The sequence below is a fragment of the Salmo salar genome, chromosome ssa18, assembly GCF_905237065.1.
Source record: "Salmo salar chromosome ssa18, Ssal_v3.1, whole genome shotgun sequence".
NCBI lineage: Eukaryota > Metazoa > Chordata > Actinopteri > Salmoniformes > Salmonidae > Salmo > Salmo salar.
This window is the reverse complement of record NC_059459.1, coordinates 77,435,334-77,458,826: the sequence shown is the minus strand read 5'-3', so window position 1 is coordinate 77,458,826 and position 23,493 is coordinate 77,435,334. Positions and strand designations below refer to the sequence as shown.

The 23,493-nt window shown below is 42.6% G+C and overlaps 1 protein-coding gene across 2 annotated transcripts in view; it reads left to right on the top strand.

The window, feature by feature from the left end:
• The window catches only part of sema4f (sema domain, immunoglobulin domain (Ig), transmembrane domain (TM) and short cytoplasmic domain, (semaphorin) 4F), a 121,967-nt gene extending 102,179 nt beyond the window's left edge, over positions 1 to 19,788 (top strand). For both annotated transcript variants that reach the window (XM_045701591.1, XM_045701592.1), the window contains 11 exons: positions 457 to 638; positions 4,300 to 4,441; positions 5,677 to 5,736; positions 9,233 to 9,398; positions 12,335 to 12,444; positions 12,628 to 12,779; positions 12,973 to 13,028; positions 13,137 to 13,248; positions 13,393 to 13,471; positions 13,747 to 13,889; positions 14,028 to 19,788. In XM_045701591.1, coding sequence (XP_045557547.1) covers positions 457 to 638; positions 4,300 to 4,441; positions 5,677 to 5,736; positions 9,233 to 9,398; positions 12,335 to 12,444; positions 12,628 to 12,779; positions 12,973 to 13,028; positions 13,137 to 13,248; positions 13,393 to 13,471; positions 13,747 to 13,889; positions 14,028 to 14,598 — 1,773 coding nt within the window. In that variant the 3' untranslated portion in view covers positions 14,599 to 19,788. The remainder of the gene's footprint in view (positions 1 to 456; positions 639 to 4,299; positions 4,442 to 5,676; positions 5,737 to 9,232; positions 9,399 to 12,334; positions 12,445 to 12,627; positions 12,780 to 12,972; positions 13,029 to 13,136; positions 13,249 to 13,392; positions 13,472 to 13,746; positions 13,890 to 14,027) is intronic.
• Positions 19,789 to 23,493: the final 3,705 nt, after the last annotated feature.

Sequence of the window (23,493 nt, the reverse complement as noted above, 5' to 3'; positions counted from 1 at the left end):
GACCACCCTAGAAACCTCTTTATATTTTGGGTGAGACCACCCTAGAAACCTCTTTATATTTTGGGTGAGACCACCCTAGAAACCTCTTTATATTTTGGGTGAGACCACCTCTTTATATTTTGGGTGAGACCACCCTAGAAACCTCTTTATATTTTGGGTGAGACCACCCTAGAAACCTCTTTATATTTTGGGTGAGACCACCCTAGAAACCTCTTTATATTTTGGGTGAGTCCACCCTAGAAACCTCTTTATATTTTGGGTGAGACCACCCTAGAAACCTCTTTATATTTTGGGTGAGACCACCCTAGAAACCTCTTTATATTTCTTTCCTCCTTCTTCATTCTCTTTTCACTGTATCTTTATACACCCCCCTCTCTCCACCAACCTCTCTCTTTCTCCCCCTCTCCCACCACTCCCCCTCTCCACCAACCTCTCTCTCCCCCCCTCTCTCTCTAGTCTGATGTAGGTGGTATGAAGACATTACAGAGACGTTGGACCACCTTCCTCAAGGCTCAGTTGGTGTGTGAGGACAGAGCCAGCGGACAGCGTTACAACATACTGACTGATGTCTACACAAAACAACACACATCTGGAGACCCTAGCTCTACACACTTCTATGGTCTCTTCACATCTCAGTGGTAAGGACGGAGGGATGGAGGGGAGGAAGGATGGATGGAGGGATAGAGGGAGGGGAGGGTGGATGGAGGAATGACACATCAGCTGTCTGTGACCAGGCGAAAAAACCTTTCCAAGCCAAACCTTCATATCATGACCGCTAACCGCTACACACAGCCTACATTGTCGTGTCACCATTAGAGCTGTGGCGGTCATGACATTTTGTCAGACGGTTATTGTCCTGCAAAAGACTGCCGGTCTGACGTTAATTGACCGTTAATTAACATAAACAAGTTTAGCATCTCCTGGTCTCCATGCATACAAGTCACGTTCAAGCCACGTACAAGCCACGTACAAGCCACATACAAGCCAATGATGTGCACCTTTGGAACATCTATATTTAAAAAGTTTAATGAATCAATTTAATATACACCATCACAATAAATCTATTATTTATTTTAGGCAGGTATAAAGAAACATTATGATATGAAGAAAATGTATTTCAGAAGAACAGAATATAAATTGGCCTACATACTGTACTGTATGTTATCTGGCTATGCTCCATGCCATAGGCTGTATGCCTGTTCATTTAGCAGACTAGATACTGTATGTTATCTGGCTATGATATAGACTGTAGACTTGTTCATTTATCAGACTAGATACTGTATGTTATCTGGCTATGATATAGACTGTAGACTTGTTCATTTAGCAGACTAGATACTGTATGTTATCTGGCTATGATATAGACTGTAGACTTGTTCATTTAGCAGACTAGATACTGTATGTTATCTGGCTATGCTCCATGCCATAGGCTGTATGCCTGTTCATTAAGCAGACTAGATACTGTATGTTATCTGGCTATGCTCCATGCCATAGGCTGTATTCCTGTTCATTTAGCAGACTAGATACTGTATGTTATCTGGCTATGCTCCATGCCATAGGCTGTATGCCTGTTCATTAAGCAGACTAGATACTGTATGTTATCTGGCTATGCTCCATGCCATAGGCTGTATTCCTGTTCATTTAGCAGACTAGATACTGTATGTTATCTGGCTATGCTCCATGCCATAGGCTGTATGCCTGTTCATTAAGCAGACTAGATATGCTCTTAAGTCCCTTGCCATTATTTTACATTATATGATTTTATAGTAAGAGGAATATAATTGAGCTTATCTGAATAAAATAGAAAGGATATTTTTCCTATTCAGGAGCAAGTCCGCATATGAAGTGGCTATGTTGAGCTTAAAAGTGATCATTTGAAAAATGTTCTATACACTAGATTTAGTTACTTGACAACTTTAGTTGTGAATGATTCAAACCTTAGAATGTCTTAGAAATCAAAACATATATGGGCTGCATGATGCGACTATCGATGATTTGAGAAAGTAGCAAAAAAAGAGGCGTCACTAAAGACCCGGGTTTGATCCCAGGCTGTATCACAACCGGCCGTGTTCGGGAGTCCCATAGGACGGCAAACAAATGGCCCAGTGTCGTCCGGGTTAAGGGAGGGTTTGGCCGGGGGGTTTACATGGCTCATCGCCATCTAGCGACTCCTTGTGGCAGGCCGGGCGCCTGCAGGCTGTCCTTGTCGTCAGTGGAACGGTGTTCCCTCCAACACATTAGTGCAACTTCTGGGTTAAGTGGGCAGGTGTTAAGGAGCGCGGTTTGCCGGGTCATGTTTCGGAGGACGCATGACTCGAGCTTCACCTCCCGAGCCCGTTGGAGAGTTGCAGTGATGAGACAAGATCAAAGTGGGTAAAATACAAAACAAAAATATATATACAGTTCAAAAGTTTGGGATCACTTAGAAATGTCCTTGTTTTTGAATAGAAGAGCACATTTATTGTCCATTAAAATAACATCACATTGATCAGAAATACAGTGTAGATATTGTTAATGTTATAAATGACTATTGTACCTGGAAACGGCTGATTTTTTATGGAATCTCTACATAGGCGTACGGAGGCCCATTATCAGCAACCATCACTCCTGTGTTCCAATGGCACGTTGTGTTAGCTAATCTAAGTTTATCATTTTAAAAGGCTAATTGATCATTAGAAAACCCTTTTGCAATTATGTTAGCACAGCTGAAAACTGTGGTCCTGATTAAAGAAGCAATATAACTGGCCTTCTTTAGATTAGTTGAGTATCTGGAGCATCAGCATTTGTGGGTTCGATTACAGTCTCAAAATGGCCAGATACAAAGACCTTTCTTCTGAAACTTGTCAGTCTATTCTTGTTCTGAGAAATGAAGGCTATTCCATGTGAGAAATTGCCAAGAAACTGAAGATCTCGTACAATGCTGTGTACTAGTGCCTTCACAGAACAGCACAAACTGGTTCTAACCAGAATAGAAAGAGGAGTGGGAGGCCCCGGTGCACAACTAAGCAAGAGGATAAGTACATTAGAGTGTCTAATTTGTGAAACAGACGCCTCACAAGTCCTCAACTGGCAGCTTCATTAAATAGTACCGGCAAAGCACCAGTCTCAACGTCAACAGTGAAGAGGCGACTCCGGGATGCTGGCCTCTATGACTCATGACTGCCGGTGTGGTGGTAATGTGGGCACCATATTAGCTAACGTCATAATCAACACAGCTACCAGAACTAACGCGTTTGGTAAACCCGCTACAATCATGCAGTACAGTCAACAGCAAGCAGTTTAGCAGTTAACCAGTTACACCTGCATGCCCCAGTGGCAATAAAGTAATAAAACCAAAAGCTTACCTTGACTTAGAAGAGTTCCAGTGTTGGATAGCCACAGACAGCTAGCTAACATAGCATCCCTCTCTGTTTGACCCGGGTGTTTGAGTAGGCCAAACTAGCTAGCTGCACTTGACACTAGCTAAGTGAAAGTGAAAAAATATATACTACCAAATATAGCTAGCTATCTTTCGATACTCCTTACATTTGGTATGAATTAATTTGTTAAAAACTGTTGTCTTTCCCTCTCTTGCTACCCCTTAACTTTTGTATAAATGAATTTGTTCAAAACTGTTGTCTTTCGCTCTCTTTGAGTAAATGACTCACCACATTTGATGCACTGCAGCACTAGCTGTAGTTTATGCTTTCAGTACTAGATTCATTCTCTGATCCTTTGATTGGGTGGACAACATGCTGCAAGACCTCTGATAGGTTGGAGGACGTCCTCCGGAAGTTGTCATAATTACAGTGTAAGTCTATGGAATGGGGCATCCACGAGCCTCCTAGGTTTTGTATTGAAGTCAATGTACCCAGAGGAGGACGGAAGCGATCTGTTCTTCGGCTACATCATGGTGCTACTCTACAGAGTGCTGCTGAGGCTACTGTAGACCTTCTTTGCAAAACAGTGTATTGTAATCAATTATTTGGCGACGTGAATATATTTAGTGTAGTTTTATCTAAAAATTATAACTTCTTGAATGTTTCACTATTTACATTTTTATGAAATTCACTGAAGGGGATGGTCCTCCCCTTCCTCTGAGGAGGAACCTCCACTGGTAGAGAGTACAGAGAGGGTGAGACAACAGCAAGGACATGTGAAACTTCCCTTCATTATACATGTTCATCTAAATAAAATCCTGTCTCTCTCTCCCTCCTGTGTGTGTGTGTGTGTGTGTGTGTGTGTGTGTGTGTGTGTGTGTGTGTGTGTGTGTGTGTGTGTGTGTGTGTGTGTGTGTGTGTGTGTGTGTGTGTGTGTGTGTAGGGAGCATGAGGAGTTGTCAGCAGTGTGTGTCTACAGTCTGGCTGACATCAGTAAAGTGATGGACGGACCTTTTAAGGAACTGAAGAAGACCTGTGAGAACTGGATCAACCCAGAACCAGTACCAACACCTAGACCAGGACAGGTACAGTCTAGAACACATTACCTAGAACCACTACCAACACCTAGACCTGGAGAGGTACTCTAGAACACATTACCTAGAACCACTACCAACACCTAGACCTGGACAGGTACAGTCTAGAACATATTAACTAGAACCACTACCAACACCTACACCTAGACCTGGACAGGTACAGTCTAGAACACATTACCTAGAACCACTACCAACACCTAGACCTGGAGAGGTACTCTAGAACACATTACCTAGAACCACTACCAACACCTACACCTAGACCAGGACAGGTACTGTCTCGAACACATTACCTAGAACCACTACCAACACCTAGACCAGGACAGGTACAGTCTAGAACACATTACCTAGAACCACTACCAACACCTACACCTAGACCAGGACAGGTAAAGTCTAGAACACATTACCTAGAACCACTACCAACACCTACACCTAGACCTGGAGAGGTACAGTCTAGAACACATTACCTAGAACCACTACCAACACCTACACCTAGACCAGGACAGGTACAGTCTAGAACACATTACCTAGAACCACTACCAACACCTAGACCAGGACAGGTACAGTCTAGAACACATTACCTAGAACCACTACCATAACCTAGAACAAGATAAGTACAGTCTAGAACACATTACCCAGAACCACTACCAACACCTACACCTAGACCAGGACAGGTGAAGTCTAGAACACATTACCTAGAACCACTACCAACACCTACACCTAGACCAGGACAGGTAAAGTCTAGAACACATTACCTAGAACCACTACCAACACCTAGACCAGGAGAGGTACAGTCTAGAACACATTACCTAGAACCACTACCAACACCTACACCTAGACCTGGACAGGTAGAGTCTAGAACACATTACCTAGAACCACTACCAACACCTAGACCAGGACAGGTACAGTCTAGAACACATTACCTAGAACCACTACCATCACCTAGACCAGGACAGGTACAGTCTAGAACACATTACCTAGAACCACTACCAACACCTAGACCAGGACAGGTACAGTCTAGAACACATTACCTAGAACCACTACCACTACCTACACCTAGACCTGGAGAGGTACAGTCTAGAACACATTACCTAGAACCACTACCAACACCTAGACCCTGATAGGTACCCTGTACCAGGCTACACCAGGACCTGCCTAGATAAACGTTCTATGAGATAGATGAAGGAGTTAAGAACTTTAAATCTGAGATAAATCTTTCCTTTACCCAGTGTCTGAACAGTGCTCTGAGAGCGGAGGGCTTCGAGTCTTCTCTCAAGCTGCCGGACAAGGTAATATATAATACAGTATATACATTACATTATATACATTACATTATATATATAATGTAATGTATAGTAATATAAATATACTAATCTATATCAATATTATATATATAATGTATAGTAATTTTAATATGAATATACTCATCTAAATCAATATAATATATATATTATGTATAGTAATAATATAAATATACGTATCTATATATATATACACTGCTCAAAAAAATAAAGGGAACACTTAAACAACACAATGTAACTCCAAGTCAATCACACTTCTGTGAAATCAAACTGTCCACTTAGGAAGCAGCACTGATTGACAATACATTTCACATGCTGTTGTGCAAATGGAATAGACAACAGGTGGAAATTATAGGCAATTAGCAAGACACCCCCAATAAAGGAGTGGTTCTGCAGGTGGGGACCACAGACCACTTCTCAGTTCCTATGCTTCCTGGCTGATGTTTTGGTCACTTTTGAATGCTGGCGGTGCTTTCACTCTAGTGGTAGCATGAGACGGATTCTACAACCCACACAAGTGGCTCAGGTAGTGCAGCTCATCCAGGATGGCACATCAATGCGAGCTGTGGCAAGAAGGTTTGCTGTGTCTGTCAGCGTAGTGTCCAGAGCATGGAGGCGCTACTAGGAGACAGGCCAGTACATCAGGAGACGTGGAGGAGGCTGTAGGAGGGCAACAACCCAGCAGCAGGACCGCTACCTCCGCCTTTGTGCAAGGAGGAGCAGGAGAAGCACTGCCAGAGCCCTGCAAAATGACCTCCAGCAGGCCACAAATGTGCATGTGTCTGCTCAAACGGTCAGAAACAGACTCCATGAGGGTGGTATGAGGGCCCGACGTCCACAGGTGGGGGTTGTGCTTACAGCCCAACACCGTGCAGGATGTTTGGCATTTGCCAGAGAACACCAAGATTTGCAAATTCTGTCTGGAGACGCCGTGGAGAACGTTCTGCTGCCTGCAACATCCTCCAGCATGACCGGTTTGGCGGTGGGTCAGTCATGGTGTGGGGTGGCATTTCTTTGGGGGGCCGCACAGCCCTCCATGTGCTCGCCAGAGGTAGCCTGACTGCCATTAGGTACCGAGATGAGATCCTCAGACCCCTTGTGAGACCATATGCTGGTGCGGTTGGCCCTGGGTTCCTCCTAATGCAAGACAATGCTAGACCTCATGTGGCTGGAGTGTGTCAGTAGTTCCTGCAAGAGGAAGGCATTGATGCTATGGACTGGCCCGCCCGTTCCCCAGACCTGAATCCAATTGAGCACATCTGGGACATCATGTCTCGCTCCATCCACCAACGCCACGTTGCACCACAGACTGTCCAGGAGTTGGCGGATGCTTTAGTCCAGGTCTGGGAGGAGATCCCTCAGGAGACCATCCGCCACCTCATCAGGAGCATACCCAGGCGTTGTAGGGAGGTCATACAGGCATGTGGAGGCCACACACACTACTGAGCCTCATTTTGACTTGTTTTAAGGACATTACATCAACGTTGGATCAGCCTGTAGTGTGGTTTTCCACTTTAATATTGAGTGTGACTCCAAATCCAGACCTCCATGGGTTGATAAATTGGATTTCCATTGATTCTTTTTGTGTGATTTTGTTGTCAGCACATTCAACTATGTAAAGAAAAAAGTATTTAATAAGATTATTTCTTTCATTCAGATCTAGGATGTGTTGTTTAAGTGTTCCCTTTATTTTTTTGAGCAGTATATATATATATATATATATATATGTATGGTAATATTAATATAAATATAAAAATCAGTATCAATATTATATATATATATAAAGTATAGTAATATAAATATACTAATCTAAATCAATATAATGTATATATATAAATATACTTATCTATATCAATACTATATATATATATATATATATATATATATATATATATATATATATATATATATATATATATATATCATAATGTGTAGTAATAATATAAATATACGAATCTATGTCAATATAATATATATATAATGCATAGTAATAATATAAATATACTTATCTATATCAATAATATATATATATATATATATATATATATATATATATATCACATAATGTGTAGTAGTAATATAAATAAACTAATCTATATCAATATAATATATATACAATGTATGGTAATATTAATATAAATATAAAAATCTATATTAATATTACATATATATAACGTATAGTAATATAAATATAGTAATCTAAATCAATATAATGTATATATATAAATATACTTATCTATATCAATAATATATATATATACATAATGTGTAGTAATAATATAAATATACTAATCTATGTCAATATAATATAATATATAATGTATAGTAATAATATAAATATACTTATCCATATCAACATAATATTATATATATATATATATATATAATATTGTGTATATATATATATATATATATATATATATATATATATATATAATGTATAGTAATAACATAAATATACTAATATTAATATAATATATATATAATGTATGGTAATATTAATATAAATATAAAAATCTATATCAATATTATATATATATAACGTATAGTAATATTAATATAAATATACTAATCTACATCATTATAATATATATATATATAATGTACAGTAATAATATAAATATACTAATCTATGTCAATATAATATAATATATATAATGTATAGTAATAATATAAATATACTAATCTATATCAATATAATATTATATATATAATGTATAGTAATAATATAAATATACTAATCTAAATCATTAAAATATATATATATATATATAATGTACAGTAATAATATAAATATACTAATCTATGTCAATATAATATAATATATATAATGTATAGTAATAATATAAATATACTAATCTATATCAATATAATATTATATATATAATGTATAGTAATAATATAAATATACTCATCTATATCAATATAATATATATATAATGTATAGTAATAATATAAATATACTAATCTATATCAATATAATATTATATATATATAATGTATAGTAATAATATAAATATACTAATCTATATCAACATAATATTATATATATAATGTATAGTAATAATATAAATATACTAATCTATATCAATATAATATTATATATATATATATATATAATGTATAGTAATAATATAAATATACTAATCTAAATCATTAAAATATATATATATATATATATATATAATGTACAGTAATAATATAAATATACTAATCTATGTCAATATAATATAATATATATAATATATAGTAATAATATAAATATACTAATCTATATCAATATAATATTATATATATAATGTATAGTAATAATATAAATATACTAATCTATATCAATATATATATATATAATGTACAGTAATAATATAAATATACTAATCTATGTCAATATAATATAATATATATAATGTATAGTAATAATATAAATATACTAATCTATATCAATATAATATATATATAATAATAATATTATATATGCTTGAAGGTGTTGACGTTTATGAGAGACCACCCTCTGATGGAGAACAACGTGATCGCAGCGCCTCTACTGGTGAGGAGGGGCGTCACGTACACTAAAGTAGCTGTTACCAGGACGACCACGGGGTCGGACGATGATCAGAGAAATGCAGCCACCGTGCTGCACCTGGGAACAGGTGAGAGGGTAGTGGGGGAGGAGAGTGAGAAAGTAGTGTTGGTGGGGTAAAAGATGGATGGATGATTAAGAAGGATGGATGATTAAGAAGGATGGATGGTAAAGGATGGATGGATGGTAAAAGAAGGATGATGTAAAGGAAGGATGCATGATTAAGAAGGATGGATGATAAAGGATGGATGGATGGTAAAGGGAGGGGTTTGATAAAGGGAGGATGGATGATAAAGGGAGGATGGATGATAAAGGGAGTGGGGATGGTAAAGGGAGTGGGGATGGTAAAGGGACGATGGATGATAAAGGGAGGGGTTTGATAAAGGGAGGATGGATGATAAAGGGAGTGGGGATGGTAAAGGGAGTGGGGATGGTAAAGGGAGGATGGATGGTAAAGGGAGTGGGGATGGTAAAGGGAGTGGGGATGGTAAAGGGAGTGGGGATGATAAAGGGAGTGGGGATGGTAAAGGGAGTGGGGATGGTAAAGGGAGTGGGGATGATAAAGGGAGTGGGGATGGTAAAGGGAGTGGGGATGGTAAAGGGAGTGGGGATGGTAAAGGGAGTGTGGATGATAAAGGGAGTGGGGATGGTAAAGGGAGTGGGGATGGTAAAGGGAGTGGGGATGGTAAAGGGAGTGGGGATGGTAAAGGGAGTGGGGATGATAAAGGGAGTGGGGATGGTAAAGGGAGTGGGGATGGTAAAGGGAGTGGGGATGGTAAAGGGAGTGGGGATGGTAAAGGGAGGATGGATGGTAAAGGGAGGATGGATGGTAAAGGGAGTGGGGATGGTAAAGGGAGTGGGGATGATAAAGGGAGTGGGGATGGTAAAGGGAGTGGGGATGGTAAAGGGAGTGGGGATGATAAAGGGAGTGGGGATGGTAAAGGGAGTGGGGATGGTAAAGGGAGTGGAGATGGTAAAGGGAGTGGGGATGATAAAGGGAGTGGGGATGGTAAAGGGAGTGGGGATGATAAAGGGTGTGGGGATGGTAAAGGGAGTGGGGATGGTAAAGGGAGTGGGGATGGTAAAGGGAGTGGGGATGGTAAAGGGAGTGGGGATGGTAAAGGGAGGATGGATGGTAAAGGGAGTGGGGATGGTAAAGGGAGTGGGGATGGTAAAGGGAGTGGGGATGATAAAGGGAGTGGGGATGGTAAAGGGAGTGGGGATGGTAAAGGGAGTGGGGATGATAAAGGGAGTGGGGATGATAAAGGGAGTGGGGATGGTAAAGGGAGTGGGGATGGTAAAGGGAGTGGGGATGATAAAGGGAGTGGGGATGGTAAAGGGAGTGGGGATGGTAAAGGGAGTGGGGATGGTAAAGGGAGTGGGGATGATAAAGGGAGTGGGGATGGTAAAGGGAGTGGGGATGGTAAAGGGAGTGGGGATGATAAAGGGAGTGGGGATGGCAAAGGGAGTGGGGATGATAAAGGGAGGATGGATGATAAAGGGAGTGGGGATGGTAAAGGGAGTGGGGATGGCAAAGGGAGTATGGATGATAAAGGGAGTGGGGATGATAAAGGGAGTGGGGATGATAAAGGGAGTGGGGATGGTAAAGGGAGTGGGGATGGTAAAGGGAGTGGGGATGGTAAAGGGAGTGGGGATGATAAAGGGAGTGGGGATGGTAAAGGGAGTGGGGATGGTAAAGGGAGGATGGATGGTAAAGGGAGGATGGATGGTAAAGGGAGTGGGGATGGTAAAGGGAGGATGGATGATAGAGGGAGGATGGATGATAGAGGGAGGATGGATGATAGAGGGAGGATGGATGATAGAGGGAGGAGGGATGGTAAAGGGAGTGGGGATGATAAAGGGAGGATGGATGGTAAAGGGAGTGGGGATGATAAAGGGAGTGGGGATGATAAAGGGAGTGGGGATGGTAAAGGGAGTGGGGATGGTAAAGGGAGTGGGGATGATAAAGGGAGGATGGATGGTAAAGGGAGTGGGGATGGTAAAGGGAGTGGGGATGGTAAAGGGAGGATGGATGATAGAGGGAGAATGGATGATAGAGGGAGGATGGATGATAGAGGGAGGAGGGATGGTAAAGGGAGTGGGGATGATAAAGGGAGGATGGATGGTAAAGGGAGTGGGGATGATAAAGGGAGTGGGGATGGTAAAGGGAGTGGGGATGGTAAAGGGAGTGGGGATGATAAAGGGAGTGGGGATGGTAAAGGCAGTGGGGATGATAAAGGGAGTGGGGATGGTAAAGGGAGTGGGGATGATAAAGGGAGGATGGATGATAAAGGGAGTGGGGATGATAAAGGCAGTGGGGATGGTAAAGGGAGTGGGGATGGTAAAGGGAGTGGGGATGGTAAAGGGAGTGGGGATGGTAAAGGGAGTGGGGATGATAAAGGGAGATTGGATGGTAAAGGGAGTGGGGATGGTAAAGGGAGTGGGGATGATAAAGGGAGTGGGGATGATAAAGGGAGTGGGGATGATAAAGGGAGTGGGGATGGTAAAGGGAGTGGGGATGGTAAAGGGAGTGGGGATGGTAAAGGGAGTGGGGATGATAAAGGGAGTGGGGATGATAAAGGGAGTGGGGATGATAAAGGGAGTGGGGATGGTAAAGGGAGTGGGGATGGTAAAGGGAGTGGGGATGGTAAAGGGAGTGGGGATGGTAAAGGGAGTGGGGATGGTAAAGGGAGTGGGGATGGTAAAGGGAGTGGGGATGATAAAGGGAGTGGGGATGATAAAGGGAGTGGGGATGATAAAGGGAGTGGGGATGGTAAAGTGAAAGGAAGGAAGTCTTCTGGAAGGCAAAAGGAGCGATCTTGAAAATACTTAAAAAAGAATGATTGTGACAAAGAGAACTCCAAATGAGAGTGCTTTAATCTTAACATGTCTTGTGTGTGTGTGTGTGTGTGTGTGTGTGTGTGTGTGTGTGTGTGTGTGTGTGTGTGTGTGTGTGTGTGTGTGTGTGTGTGTGTGTGTGTGTGTGTGTGTGTGTGAGACCACCAGATCGTGGGGAGCTCCATAGAGTACTGGTGGTAGGACACATCACTACACTACTACAGGAGATACCTCTCTTCTCTGCACAGGAACCTGTCAACAACATACTGCTACACAAGGTAACACACACACGCACACACACACGCACACACACACATTCTTTCTATCTCTCTATTAGACAAGCACACACACAAGCTAAACTTGTATTCCTTTTTCCCCTCCCTCCCTCCCTCCCTCCCTCCCTCCCTCCCTCCCTCCCTCCCTCCCTCCCTCCCTCCCTCCCTCCCTCCCTCCCTCCTCAGGGGCAGGCTCTAGTAGGTACCCCTCTATCCCTGGCCCGTGTGGGGGCAGAGGGATGCAGCCTGTACCCCAGCTGTGAGGTGTGTGCCCGGGCCAGACCCCTAGGGTGTATGTGGAGGGCCAAAGAGGGAGCTTGTGGCCCCAGCATGACAGAGTGAGTAACACACACACACACACACACACACACACACACACACACACACACACACACACACACACACACACACACACACACACACACAGAGAGAGGGTAAGATCGTGTGCGTGTGTGTGTGTTTGTGTGTGTGTGTGTGTGTGTGTGTGTGTGTGCGTGTGTGTGTGTGTGTGTGTGTGTGTGTGTATTGCAGGCCCATCCAGGGACAGGAGGTAGAAGATGCTCTGAAGCTGTGTGACAGTGGAGAAGGTGTGTGAAACTGCTTGATAATCAATGATAATAGAAGTACCATCTACAGGTTATAGATGCAATTGAAATCAATATAAAAACCAGTCATTTTGTTTCTCCTCCCTGCAGGCCGTTGTTCCCCTGTCCTGAGGGAGCTGCGTGTCTCTGTGGGTCTCCATGTTCTGCTGCCCTGTGTCCAGGTGTCCACACTCCCCTGTACCTGGGATCACCCACCACACAGGTGATGCTTTATACAACGAATAAGAACAAGAATTATAGGAACAATTATAACAACAACAAATACAAATAACAACATTAAGAAGAACAATAATAAATGTCTCATTTTATCTTGTTATTTCTGCATGTGATGTTTTCCTTCTCCCAGACACACCCGTCAACATCACTCTGACCTGGAGGTCACTGTCACAGAGGAAAGCCTGGGGACATACACCTGTCTATGTCAGGTAGGCTGAACACACACACACACACACCACACACACACACACACACACACACACACACACACACACACACACACACACACACACACACACACACACACGCAAGCATATGGATGTACGTTCGTTCACTCTGTGCTACCCCTCCTCCCCACACTTTGTTCCCCCCTAGCCCATGTCTCTCCCCCACCAGGAGGGGGGACCAGTGGGTAAAGACGAGTGTGCTGACTGTGGAGAAGTGAATTCTTGATGTCTTGTTTTACTGTGTGTTTGTGGTCCAGGAGGGGGGACCAGGGGGTAAGGAGGAGAGTCCTGTCTGTCGCAGAGCCTCCTACCATCTCACCCTGGAGGGTCCCAGCGCTGGAGGGGCCGTGGCGATGGCTGGAGGACGTCACCTACTGGCCATCTACATACTCTGCTTCATGTAGGATACACACACACACACACACACACACACACACACACGTACTTACGTACACACACACACTCTTCACTCACTCTTTGCTTCTCTCAAAACGGAACTAAATCTCTCTTTAACAACCTGATCCCCTCTCTCCCCCAGCCTGGGCGTCGCCCTCGGAGGCTTCCTTCTCTTCTTCCTGTCCCACCGACGCGGGATTGGCCAGCGCCACCCAGACCACTCCCTTTCCTCGGAGAAAGGGCAGGACCTGCTGGGCTCCTCGGCGACGCCGCAGTCACCTAGCTGCGGCAGTCTGCTGTCGGAGGGGTTCCCATTAACGGAGAAGAGAGGAAATGGAACCATGCTACTGACACACCACCACGGCAACGGTGGTCACCACGGCAACTACGGCGTCGCTGGCGGCAACGGCGGCTGCGACGGTAACCACGGCAACGGCGGCGGCCACGGCAACGCCGGCTACGCCAACAACGCTAACTGTAACGTGCAGGTGCCAGCGAGCGCTGTGAATGGGCTGAAGCTTCACGTTCAGGAGATGGTGACGGACGAGAGGAGGGGGGGAGAGAGGGAGAGGAGGAGGCCGGAGGTAGGACAGGGGGATGAGGAGGACGAGGGGCTAGGGGAGGGGTTGGGGGGAATGGAGGAGGAGTTAGCGGGGTTTCCTCTGTTTAAGTTACCAGCGCCATTAGCCCAGTGTGAGGAGAGTTCTATCTGATACATGGTGATAGAGGCATGCCCAAGATACATGTGTTGAGAAACGAGACATATAGGCTGCGTCCCAAAGGCCACCCTGGTTCATGAGCACTGCACTATATAGAGAATAGTGTGCCATTTGAGACGCACATGAAAAGAGAGACATTACTGAGCTCTTCTCTGTCTATTGCTGAACACAGACAAAACAGGGATAAAAAGAGAGAGAGAAAGGGTGGGATGAGGAGATAAAACACTTGTGATGTTATACACACACAAAAGCCATACTATTTCTCTCTCTCTCTTTCTCCATCTCTCTCTCTCGCTTTTTCTCTCTCCATCTCTCTATCTCTTTCGCTTTTTCTCTTTCTCCCTCTCGCTGTTTCTCTCTCCCTCTTCTTATTCTCTCTCTCTCTCTCTCTCTCTCTCTCTCTCTCTCTCGCTTTTTCTCTCTCTATTTCGCTCTCTCTCCCTCACGACCTCTCTCTCTTTTTTCTCTCAACAACCAATCCAAGTCACAAAGGGGCCCCGGAGCCACACCGCGCCCAGGCAGACTGCACCGATACTGGGCATGATGTGGCGAGAGGTCAGCTTCTTACACCAAACCTCCAGCAGGACACTGAGACTGCTATTAATGAAGGCTGACGTTACATTCCAATAATCTCTCCTTTCTCCCGAAGTGTGCACACTTTTGGGAAAAAGGTAGAAAATCAGGCCACAGCCCTGAAACTATGGATCTGTCTCAGACCTCTCAGATGGACTGTAGTGGCTGAGCTCAGAGGTTAGATTTGATGTTAGAGGTCAACAGTTTAAAGGTCATGATTGAAAAAGAGAGTTCCTAAATATAAAGACATGAACTGGAGATCCAGACGGAACGTTAAGACAAGAAAGACAAGAAAATAAGAAAATTGGAATTCCGGAATTACATTTTGGAAAATTCTGGAATTTTCAGACCGGGGAACATTCCTATTTGGGAAAACTGAGAGGGATTCTGTTATGGCATTTCAGCCTCACCTGATTGAACACCCGCCATTTTGTTTCTCTGAGTGAGGGCCTTTTTCCCAAATAGCACCTACTTTTGACCAGAGCCCTATAGGTCACAAGTAGTGCACTATGTAGGAGATAGGCTGGCATTAGAGACGAAGCCAGGGGTTTCAATCAAAACGTCCTGTATGTTTTTAATAATAATAATAATAATAAAGCCTTTTAATATAATGTAACTAGACGATGTTGTTTTATAGTTACAGTAGAAGTTGGGGATGACTCCATAGAAATAGAATGTTGTTTTTCACAGTACACATTTAGAATTAGTGGTGACTCGAGTAACCCCTGGAGATCCTCGAGTAACCCTTCAGATCCTCGAGTAACCCTTCAGATCCTCGAGTAACCCTGGAGATCCTCGAGTAACCCTTCAGATCCTCGAGTAACCCTTCAGATCCTCGAGTAACCCTTCAGATCCTCGAGTAACCCTTCAGATCCTCGAGTAACCCTGGAGATCCTCGAGTAACCCTTCAGATCCTCGAGTAACCCTTCAGATCCTCGAGTAACCCTTCAGATCCTCGAGTAACCCTTCAGATCCTCGAGTAAACCTTCAGATCCTCGGGTAACCCCTGGAGATCCTCGAGTAACCCCTGGAGATCCTCGAGTAACCCTTCAGATCCTCGAGTAACCCTTCAGATCCTCGAGTAACCCTGGAGATCCTTGAGTAACCCTGGAGATCCTCGAGTAACCCCTGGAGATCCTCGAGTAACCCTGGAGATCCTCGAGTAACCCCTGGAGATCCTCGAGTAACCCTGGAGATCCTCGAGTAACCCCTGGAGATCCTCGAGTAACCCTGGAGATCCTCGAGTAACCCCTGGAGATCCTCGAGTAACCCCTGGAGATCCTCGAGTAACCCCTGGAGATCCTCAAGGAACCATTTTTTGTCAATGGTTCATATTTGCACCTTCGGTTAGTTGAGGGGTTCTTGGAGGGAACCTTTAATAAACATGTGTCAAACTCATTCCACAGAGGATCGAGTGTCTGAGGATTTACGCTCCACCATTGTACTTGATCGATGAATTAAGGTAATTAATTAGTAAGGATCTCCCTTCACCTGGTTGTCCAAGTCTTAATTGAAAAATAATAATAAAAAAAAAATTATAATTATAATTAAAAAACTGCATACACTCGGCCCTCCATGGAATGAGTTTGACACCCCTGCTTTAATGGTTCAATGTAGCAACAGGTTCCTGTAGGAACCGGGAGTGGAGGCGTGACTTAGTAGGGGCGTGGCTTTAAGATCTATCTTTTTTTTGTCCACCTGTGAGAGTAAATGTCATTCCTGTTCATCCGTTCTGTTGTATTGTCATCACATGTTACAGTTGAACACTGACAGTTTTGTAGCTTCAATGAGGCTAACAGAGTTCCTCAACAGCTTTATGCAAATCATCACTTTATTACTGTATGGAATCAGCAATGTTAATATTAGAATATGTAATACACATAAATATTCAAGGAACATGTTAATTTGCAGTGTACAAACTTTACATGATGAACAGGAATGACATTTACATTAACGGGTGATCAAAAATAACTATCTGAAAGCCACGCCTCCAATAAGTCACGCCTCCAATCTGATAGACTGCCACCTCTACAATATATTATTAAAAAGGTTCAAAATGTAATCCCTCCCGTCACAAAAAGTTTGAACCTTTACATATGGGTTCCTCAAAGAACCTTTTCAGAGGGGTTCTTTCAGGAATCTTTTTCAGCTTCAAAGGTTCTTCCAGGCACCTTTTCATCTAAGATTGTACAGTGGAGGTTGGGGAGGAGACCATAGAAGCACAATGACTAAAAAGGACATTCCCCATTCAAATCAATGGGTTTGAAATGGGTGGACCGGCAGCCATTTAACAAGTGGGATTCTATTTCTATGGCAACACTGATGATGTCACAATAGCATAAAACACTGCCGTAGTTGAATGATCATCGGGTTAGAATATGTAGAGCCAGGAGTTTCTCCCGACCAAGTTATCTGCCCAGGAGAAACTATAGGGCGCCTTTTTACAGGCTAGAACCCAGTGTGCGTCCCAATAATAAATACTTTTCTCCTGAACACACGTTCACTACTCCGCACAAATGTAAAAACATTGGATTGGAGGCATGGGCTAGTGTGAGTTTCCATCATATTAGTTCTAAAATAGGACCCATAGATTTTCCTGAGCAGATCATTTGATTCATAGCACCAACAATGCTGCTTTTTAAAGGTGGTTGTGGAGGTGGTTAAAGGTGGTTAACACTGCGCGTGGCGGCTCAATCGTAAATATCCTTTAAAATGCAGATTGGGATTTGGATTGAATCCCGGCCTAAGAAAAAACTCTGATCCCCAAGTATGGCATATGTTGAACACAGGCCTGTGGCAGTCAGTTAGACACAGCCATTCGTTAGCTGATTTTGAGTGACAAACACTGCCATCCAATGGAATGACTGCACACTGTAAAGTGCAACCAACTTTTGAAGGTGAAAGAAACACCAGAATCCTGATTCTGAATAAGAATTTGTTTTTTTAATTCTTGAGAATATTTGGAGAAATATAGCCTAAGTAATATATCTTATAATGACAGGCACTATAGCCACCAATTTGAACAAGAGGAGGGAGTTATACAAAAAGAAGAAAGACAGAAAAGAAAGAAAGAAAAGAAAGAAAGATAAATAGCTAACAGGTTATCTCCAACACTATCCGCCTCTAAGTCTCTGTGTGTCTGTGTTCCAAATCACACCCTATTCCCTTTACAATGCACTACTTTTGACCAGGATCCATAGGGCAAAATGGGTGCACTATATAGGGAATAGGGTGTGATTTGGAAAACACATATGTATGTATAGAGATGAGCAGTGACGCAATGATGCTATGAGCTTGTATGGCCACTGGGTGGCGACGTCATCCAGTCTTTCAGTATCTTCTTCTTCTAGTAGAATCGGTACACAATGGTACATACGTGGAAATGATAGAACTCTACACTTCTCTCTCTCTCTCTGTCTCCCTCTCTCTCTCTCCAGAATATTACCCTCTCTTTGACCTCTTTAAATACGTATGATAAAGATGTACAGTACAGATATGTTGGATTCTAAGGATGCTTCCCAAATTCCGCACTATTCCCTTTGTACTGCACTATATTTGCGCCCTGGTCAAAAGTAGTGAACTATGTAGGGAATAGGGTGCTATTTGGAATACAACCTAAGGATTTATCTTTATAATTTATATACTGTATGATGATTAAAAAAAATTGTACATTTGTTTTGAATACCAGGCTCTAACGTGGTAAACGAACATCCGGGATAATCATATTAGTATGATATGTTCCGTTTGGTATGGTTACATAAGAAAGAAGGTTACTTAAGGCAAAAACGAAAGGAGGATGTTTGGGTGTACATGTAACAGTATAGCTTCCGTCCCTCTCCTCGCCCCTACCTGGGCTCGAACCAGGGACCCTCTGCACACATCAACAACTGCCTCCCACGAAGCATCGTTACCCATCGCTCCACAAAAGCCACGGCCCTTGCAGAGCAAGGGGAACAACTACTTCAAGGTCTCAGAGCGAGTGACGTCACCGATTGAAACGCTATTAGCGCGCACCCCGCTAACTAGCTAGCCATTTTACATTGGTTACATACATATAATACAAACATCTAGCAACCCTAAAGTTGTGTGTTCTAATCTTATCACAGACAACGTTAGCATTTTAGCAACTTTGCAACTACTTACTACTTTTTCACTACTTTGCAACTACTTAGCATGTTAGCTAACCCTTCTCCTAACCCTAACCTTAACCCTTTAACCTAACTCCTAACCTTAACCCTAACCCCTAGCCTAGCACCTACAGTAGGTGACGTTAGTGTTAGCCACCTAGCTTACGTTAGCCACAACAAATTGGAAATCATAACATATAAAATTGAACATTCGTAACATATTGTACGAATTGCAATTCGTAAACACATACAAAATGGATGAAGGACATCCACAAATGAATATATACAGTACCATACCAAATATAACATATCGTACTAATTTGAAGGTCCCGGATTTTTGTTTACAATGTTTCTTCTATCCCAGGTTGTGAATACTCGAGATTATTTGTATGTGGGCAACTGTGTGTGTGTGTGTGTGTGCATGCATGTGTGTGTGTTTGTTTGGATTGTGATGCTTTCTGTAAATTAAAGGTTACTTACAGTACCTCCTATGGCATACTGGTCTGTCTTTCTGTCTGTGTGTCTTACTGTCTGTCTGGCTGGCTGTCCGGCTGTCTGTGTCTGTATGTATTAACCGGTATCTAGGCCGGAAATCAATCCGATCGTGGGTAGTAGAATGCAGCTTTTAATATTCCCACGTTCAGGGAGACTGTATTCACGGTAAACGCTGTATATTCCGGCTCAATCAGGAATTACCTTTCAAAAAATAATTTATCGTCTGTCCAGTGGGCTGCGCTACCGATAGAATCCTGTCCTTTACATTTTATATGAAACGTTTATTTAACCAGGTTAGTCTCGTTGGAATGAACTTCTGTTTCAGACACATATTTTTATATGACATGAAGCATTTTATTTCAGTTGCAATAATAGAACAAAAATAGGCACAATGCACCATGGGTCTTCAAACTTTTCTTGTCCAGGCAAACTGGCGACACAGGGACCCACATCATACGCTAGCAAAAAAAAAAAGAATTCACATGTCTTATCACCAGGTGAATGCTAATGGAAAGTAGAAGTAATCAACATTTTAAAATAAAGAGATTTGATAGGATGTTTTAAAAAATATATATATTTCGACCTCCCCATGTTATAACTGGAAGAAGGTAACTCCAAACACATTTTCACTAAGAGCACTTGTTTAGCTGGTTTAACAAAGGTTAGCCATGTTGTTGGCAAACCTGTATGTCCAAGTCAAGAAATATTACCGGGGGCCAGCTGCACTTGCCGCACTGGTAGCCTATTCACAGCTGCTTTTTCAAAGCCTATGTCAGATACTCCAATGAGAGTAATTTGCTGAATCTTAGGAGTTGCGAAATAAACTTGACATCATTAGAAAAAAGATTTTCTCCTATTTTCTATTGTAAGTACAGTGCATTCAGAAAGCAGTCAGACTCCTTGACTTTTTCCACATTATGTTACGTTACAGCCTTATTCTAAAATGTATTAAATCATTTTTTCCCCTTGTCAATCTACAGACAATACCCCATAATTACATCACAATACCCCATAATTACAAAACAAAAACACAATACTACTGACCACAACTACTGACCACAACTACTGACCACAACCACAAAACTAATAACCACAAATACTGAACCACACACCTACTTTTCAAAACTACTGACCACCACTGACAAAACTACTGACCACAACACACAATTACTGACCATAAATACTGACAACTACACAACTACTGACCACAACTACTGCCCACATCTACTGACCACAACTACTGACCACAACTACTGACCACAACTACACATCTACTGACCACAACTACTGATCACATCTACTGACCACAACACACAACTACTGACCACAACTACACATCTACTGATCATAACTACTGACAACAACCACACGTCTACTGACCACAACTACTGACCACAACTACTGACCACATCTACTGACCACAACTACTGACCCCAACTACTGACCACATCTACTGACCACAACTACTGACCACAACACACAACTACTGACAACAACCACACATCTACTGACCACATCTACTGACCACAAAACCACTGACCACATCTACTGACCACAACTACTGACCACAACTACTGACCACAACCACACATCTACTGACCACATCTACTGACCACAAAACCACTGACCACATCTACTGACCACATCTACTGACCACAACTACTGACCACAACACACAACTACTGACAACAACCACACATCTACTGACCACAACTACTGACCACATCTACTGACCACAACTACTGACCCCAACTACTGACCACAACTACTGACCACATCTACTGACCACAAAACCACTGACCACATCTACTGACCACAACTACTGACCACAACACACAACTACTGACAACAACCACACATCTACTGACCACAACTACTGACCACATCTACTGACCACAACTACTGACCCCAACTACTGACCACAACTACTGACCACAACACACAACTACTGACAACAACCACACATTTACTGACCACAACTACTGACCCCAACTACTGACCCCAACTACTGACCGCAACTACTGACCACAACTACTGACCACAACTACTGACCACAACCACTGACCACAACTACTGACCACAACTACTGACCACATCTACTGACCCCAACTACTGAACCACACATCTACTGACCACAACTACTGACCACAGCTATGCAACTACTGACCACAAATACTGACCACGCAACTACTGACCACAACTATGCAACTACTGACCACAACTACTGACCACAACTACTGCTCTTTCTGCACTAGCTCTGGTTCGCACTAGCTCTGGTCCAGCTCTGGTCTTGGGCGTAGCTAGCTAGCTTTGGTACAGCTCTGGTTCTGGGCGTAGCTAGCTAGCTCTGGTTCACACTAGCTCTGGTCCAGCTCTGGTCTTGGGCATAGCTAGCTAGCTTTGGTACAGCTCTGGTCTTGGGCATAGCTAGCTAGCTTTGGTCCAGCTCTGGTTCTGGGCATAGCTAGCTAGCTTTGGTACAGCTCTGGTTCTGGGCGTAGCTAGCTAGCTCTGGTCTAGCTCTGGTCCTGGGCGTAGCTAGCTAGCTCTGGTCCAGCTCTGGTCTTGGGCATAGCTAGCTAGCTTTGGTCCAGCTCTGGTTCTGGGCATAGCTAGCTAGCTTTGGTCCAGCTCTGGTCCTGGGTGTAGCTAGCTAGCTCTGGTTTGCACTAGCTCTGGTCTAGTGTTGGTTCCATTTTTCTGTGCTCCGTTTTATTTACTTAACAAATAAGGAACACTCAAAATGTGCACTTATAAATCATAACAATTTTAATTAAAATACAGCTGTAGACAGAAGTCAAAGATCAAACATCACATATACAACTGATGTCTCACATGAGTTCTGCCCCATAGGAAAAGTCCAAGTTGCTTTTATCATGCTTGTAGTCAACCCCCTGTGATGTCACTGCATACGTAATTTCCTGCTACTCCTCAGACCAAGCCCATGCATACACAGCTATACAAACTTGCAAGAGATACAATAGTTCCAGTGTTTTCTAAGGCCTCAGCAGTAAATGTCCACTCCCCCAAGTTGCTTTATAGAGGTATGTCTGACTAGCCTCTTACCTCTTCTACTCCCCATGCAGGGTTCTGTGTTTATCACAGACCCCCCCCCCCATTTCTTTATAAGAGGCAGAGACTTAGAAAAGACTGTGGAACAATTCTAAAACTTTACAATGAATATATGTATTGATAATCTGTAGTCTAGGACCCTATAAATGTAGGTCCCATAGCCCCTCCCCTTCTATTAAAACATAAGCATAATCAATTATTATAATACATCAAACATTTGGTGCATCCCCTATCATGACCCCCCAAATTGATCCCATCACTAGTTATGGTCTGTTTTCTAAATTCTAACTACTTAAATGTACATAAATTAGCATATAATAATTTGTATAAAATAACCCACCAACAGTAACTCTTGAACTGTTCAAGCTAGAGGCACCAAATCGACTATCACATGTTCAGGCTTAAAGCATGTCACACAATGTTTCTTCATGGAAAATTACCATCTAGTCTTGGATAATATGCATATATTAGCCATTTCTGAGACTCACCTAGACAGCACCTTCGATGATACAGCAGTAGGAATGAATACAAGGATATAACATCTATAGAAAAGACAGGGGGAGGTTTTGCTCTATATATTCAGAGCCATATTCCTGTGAAGCTCAGAGAGGATCTCATGACA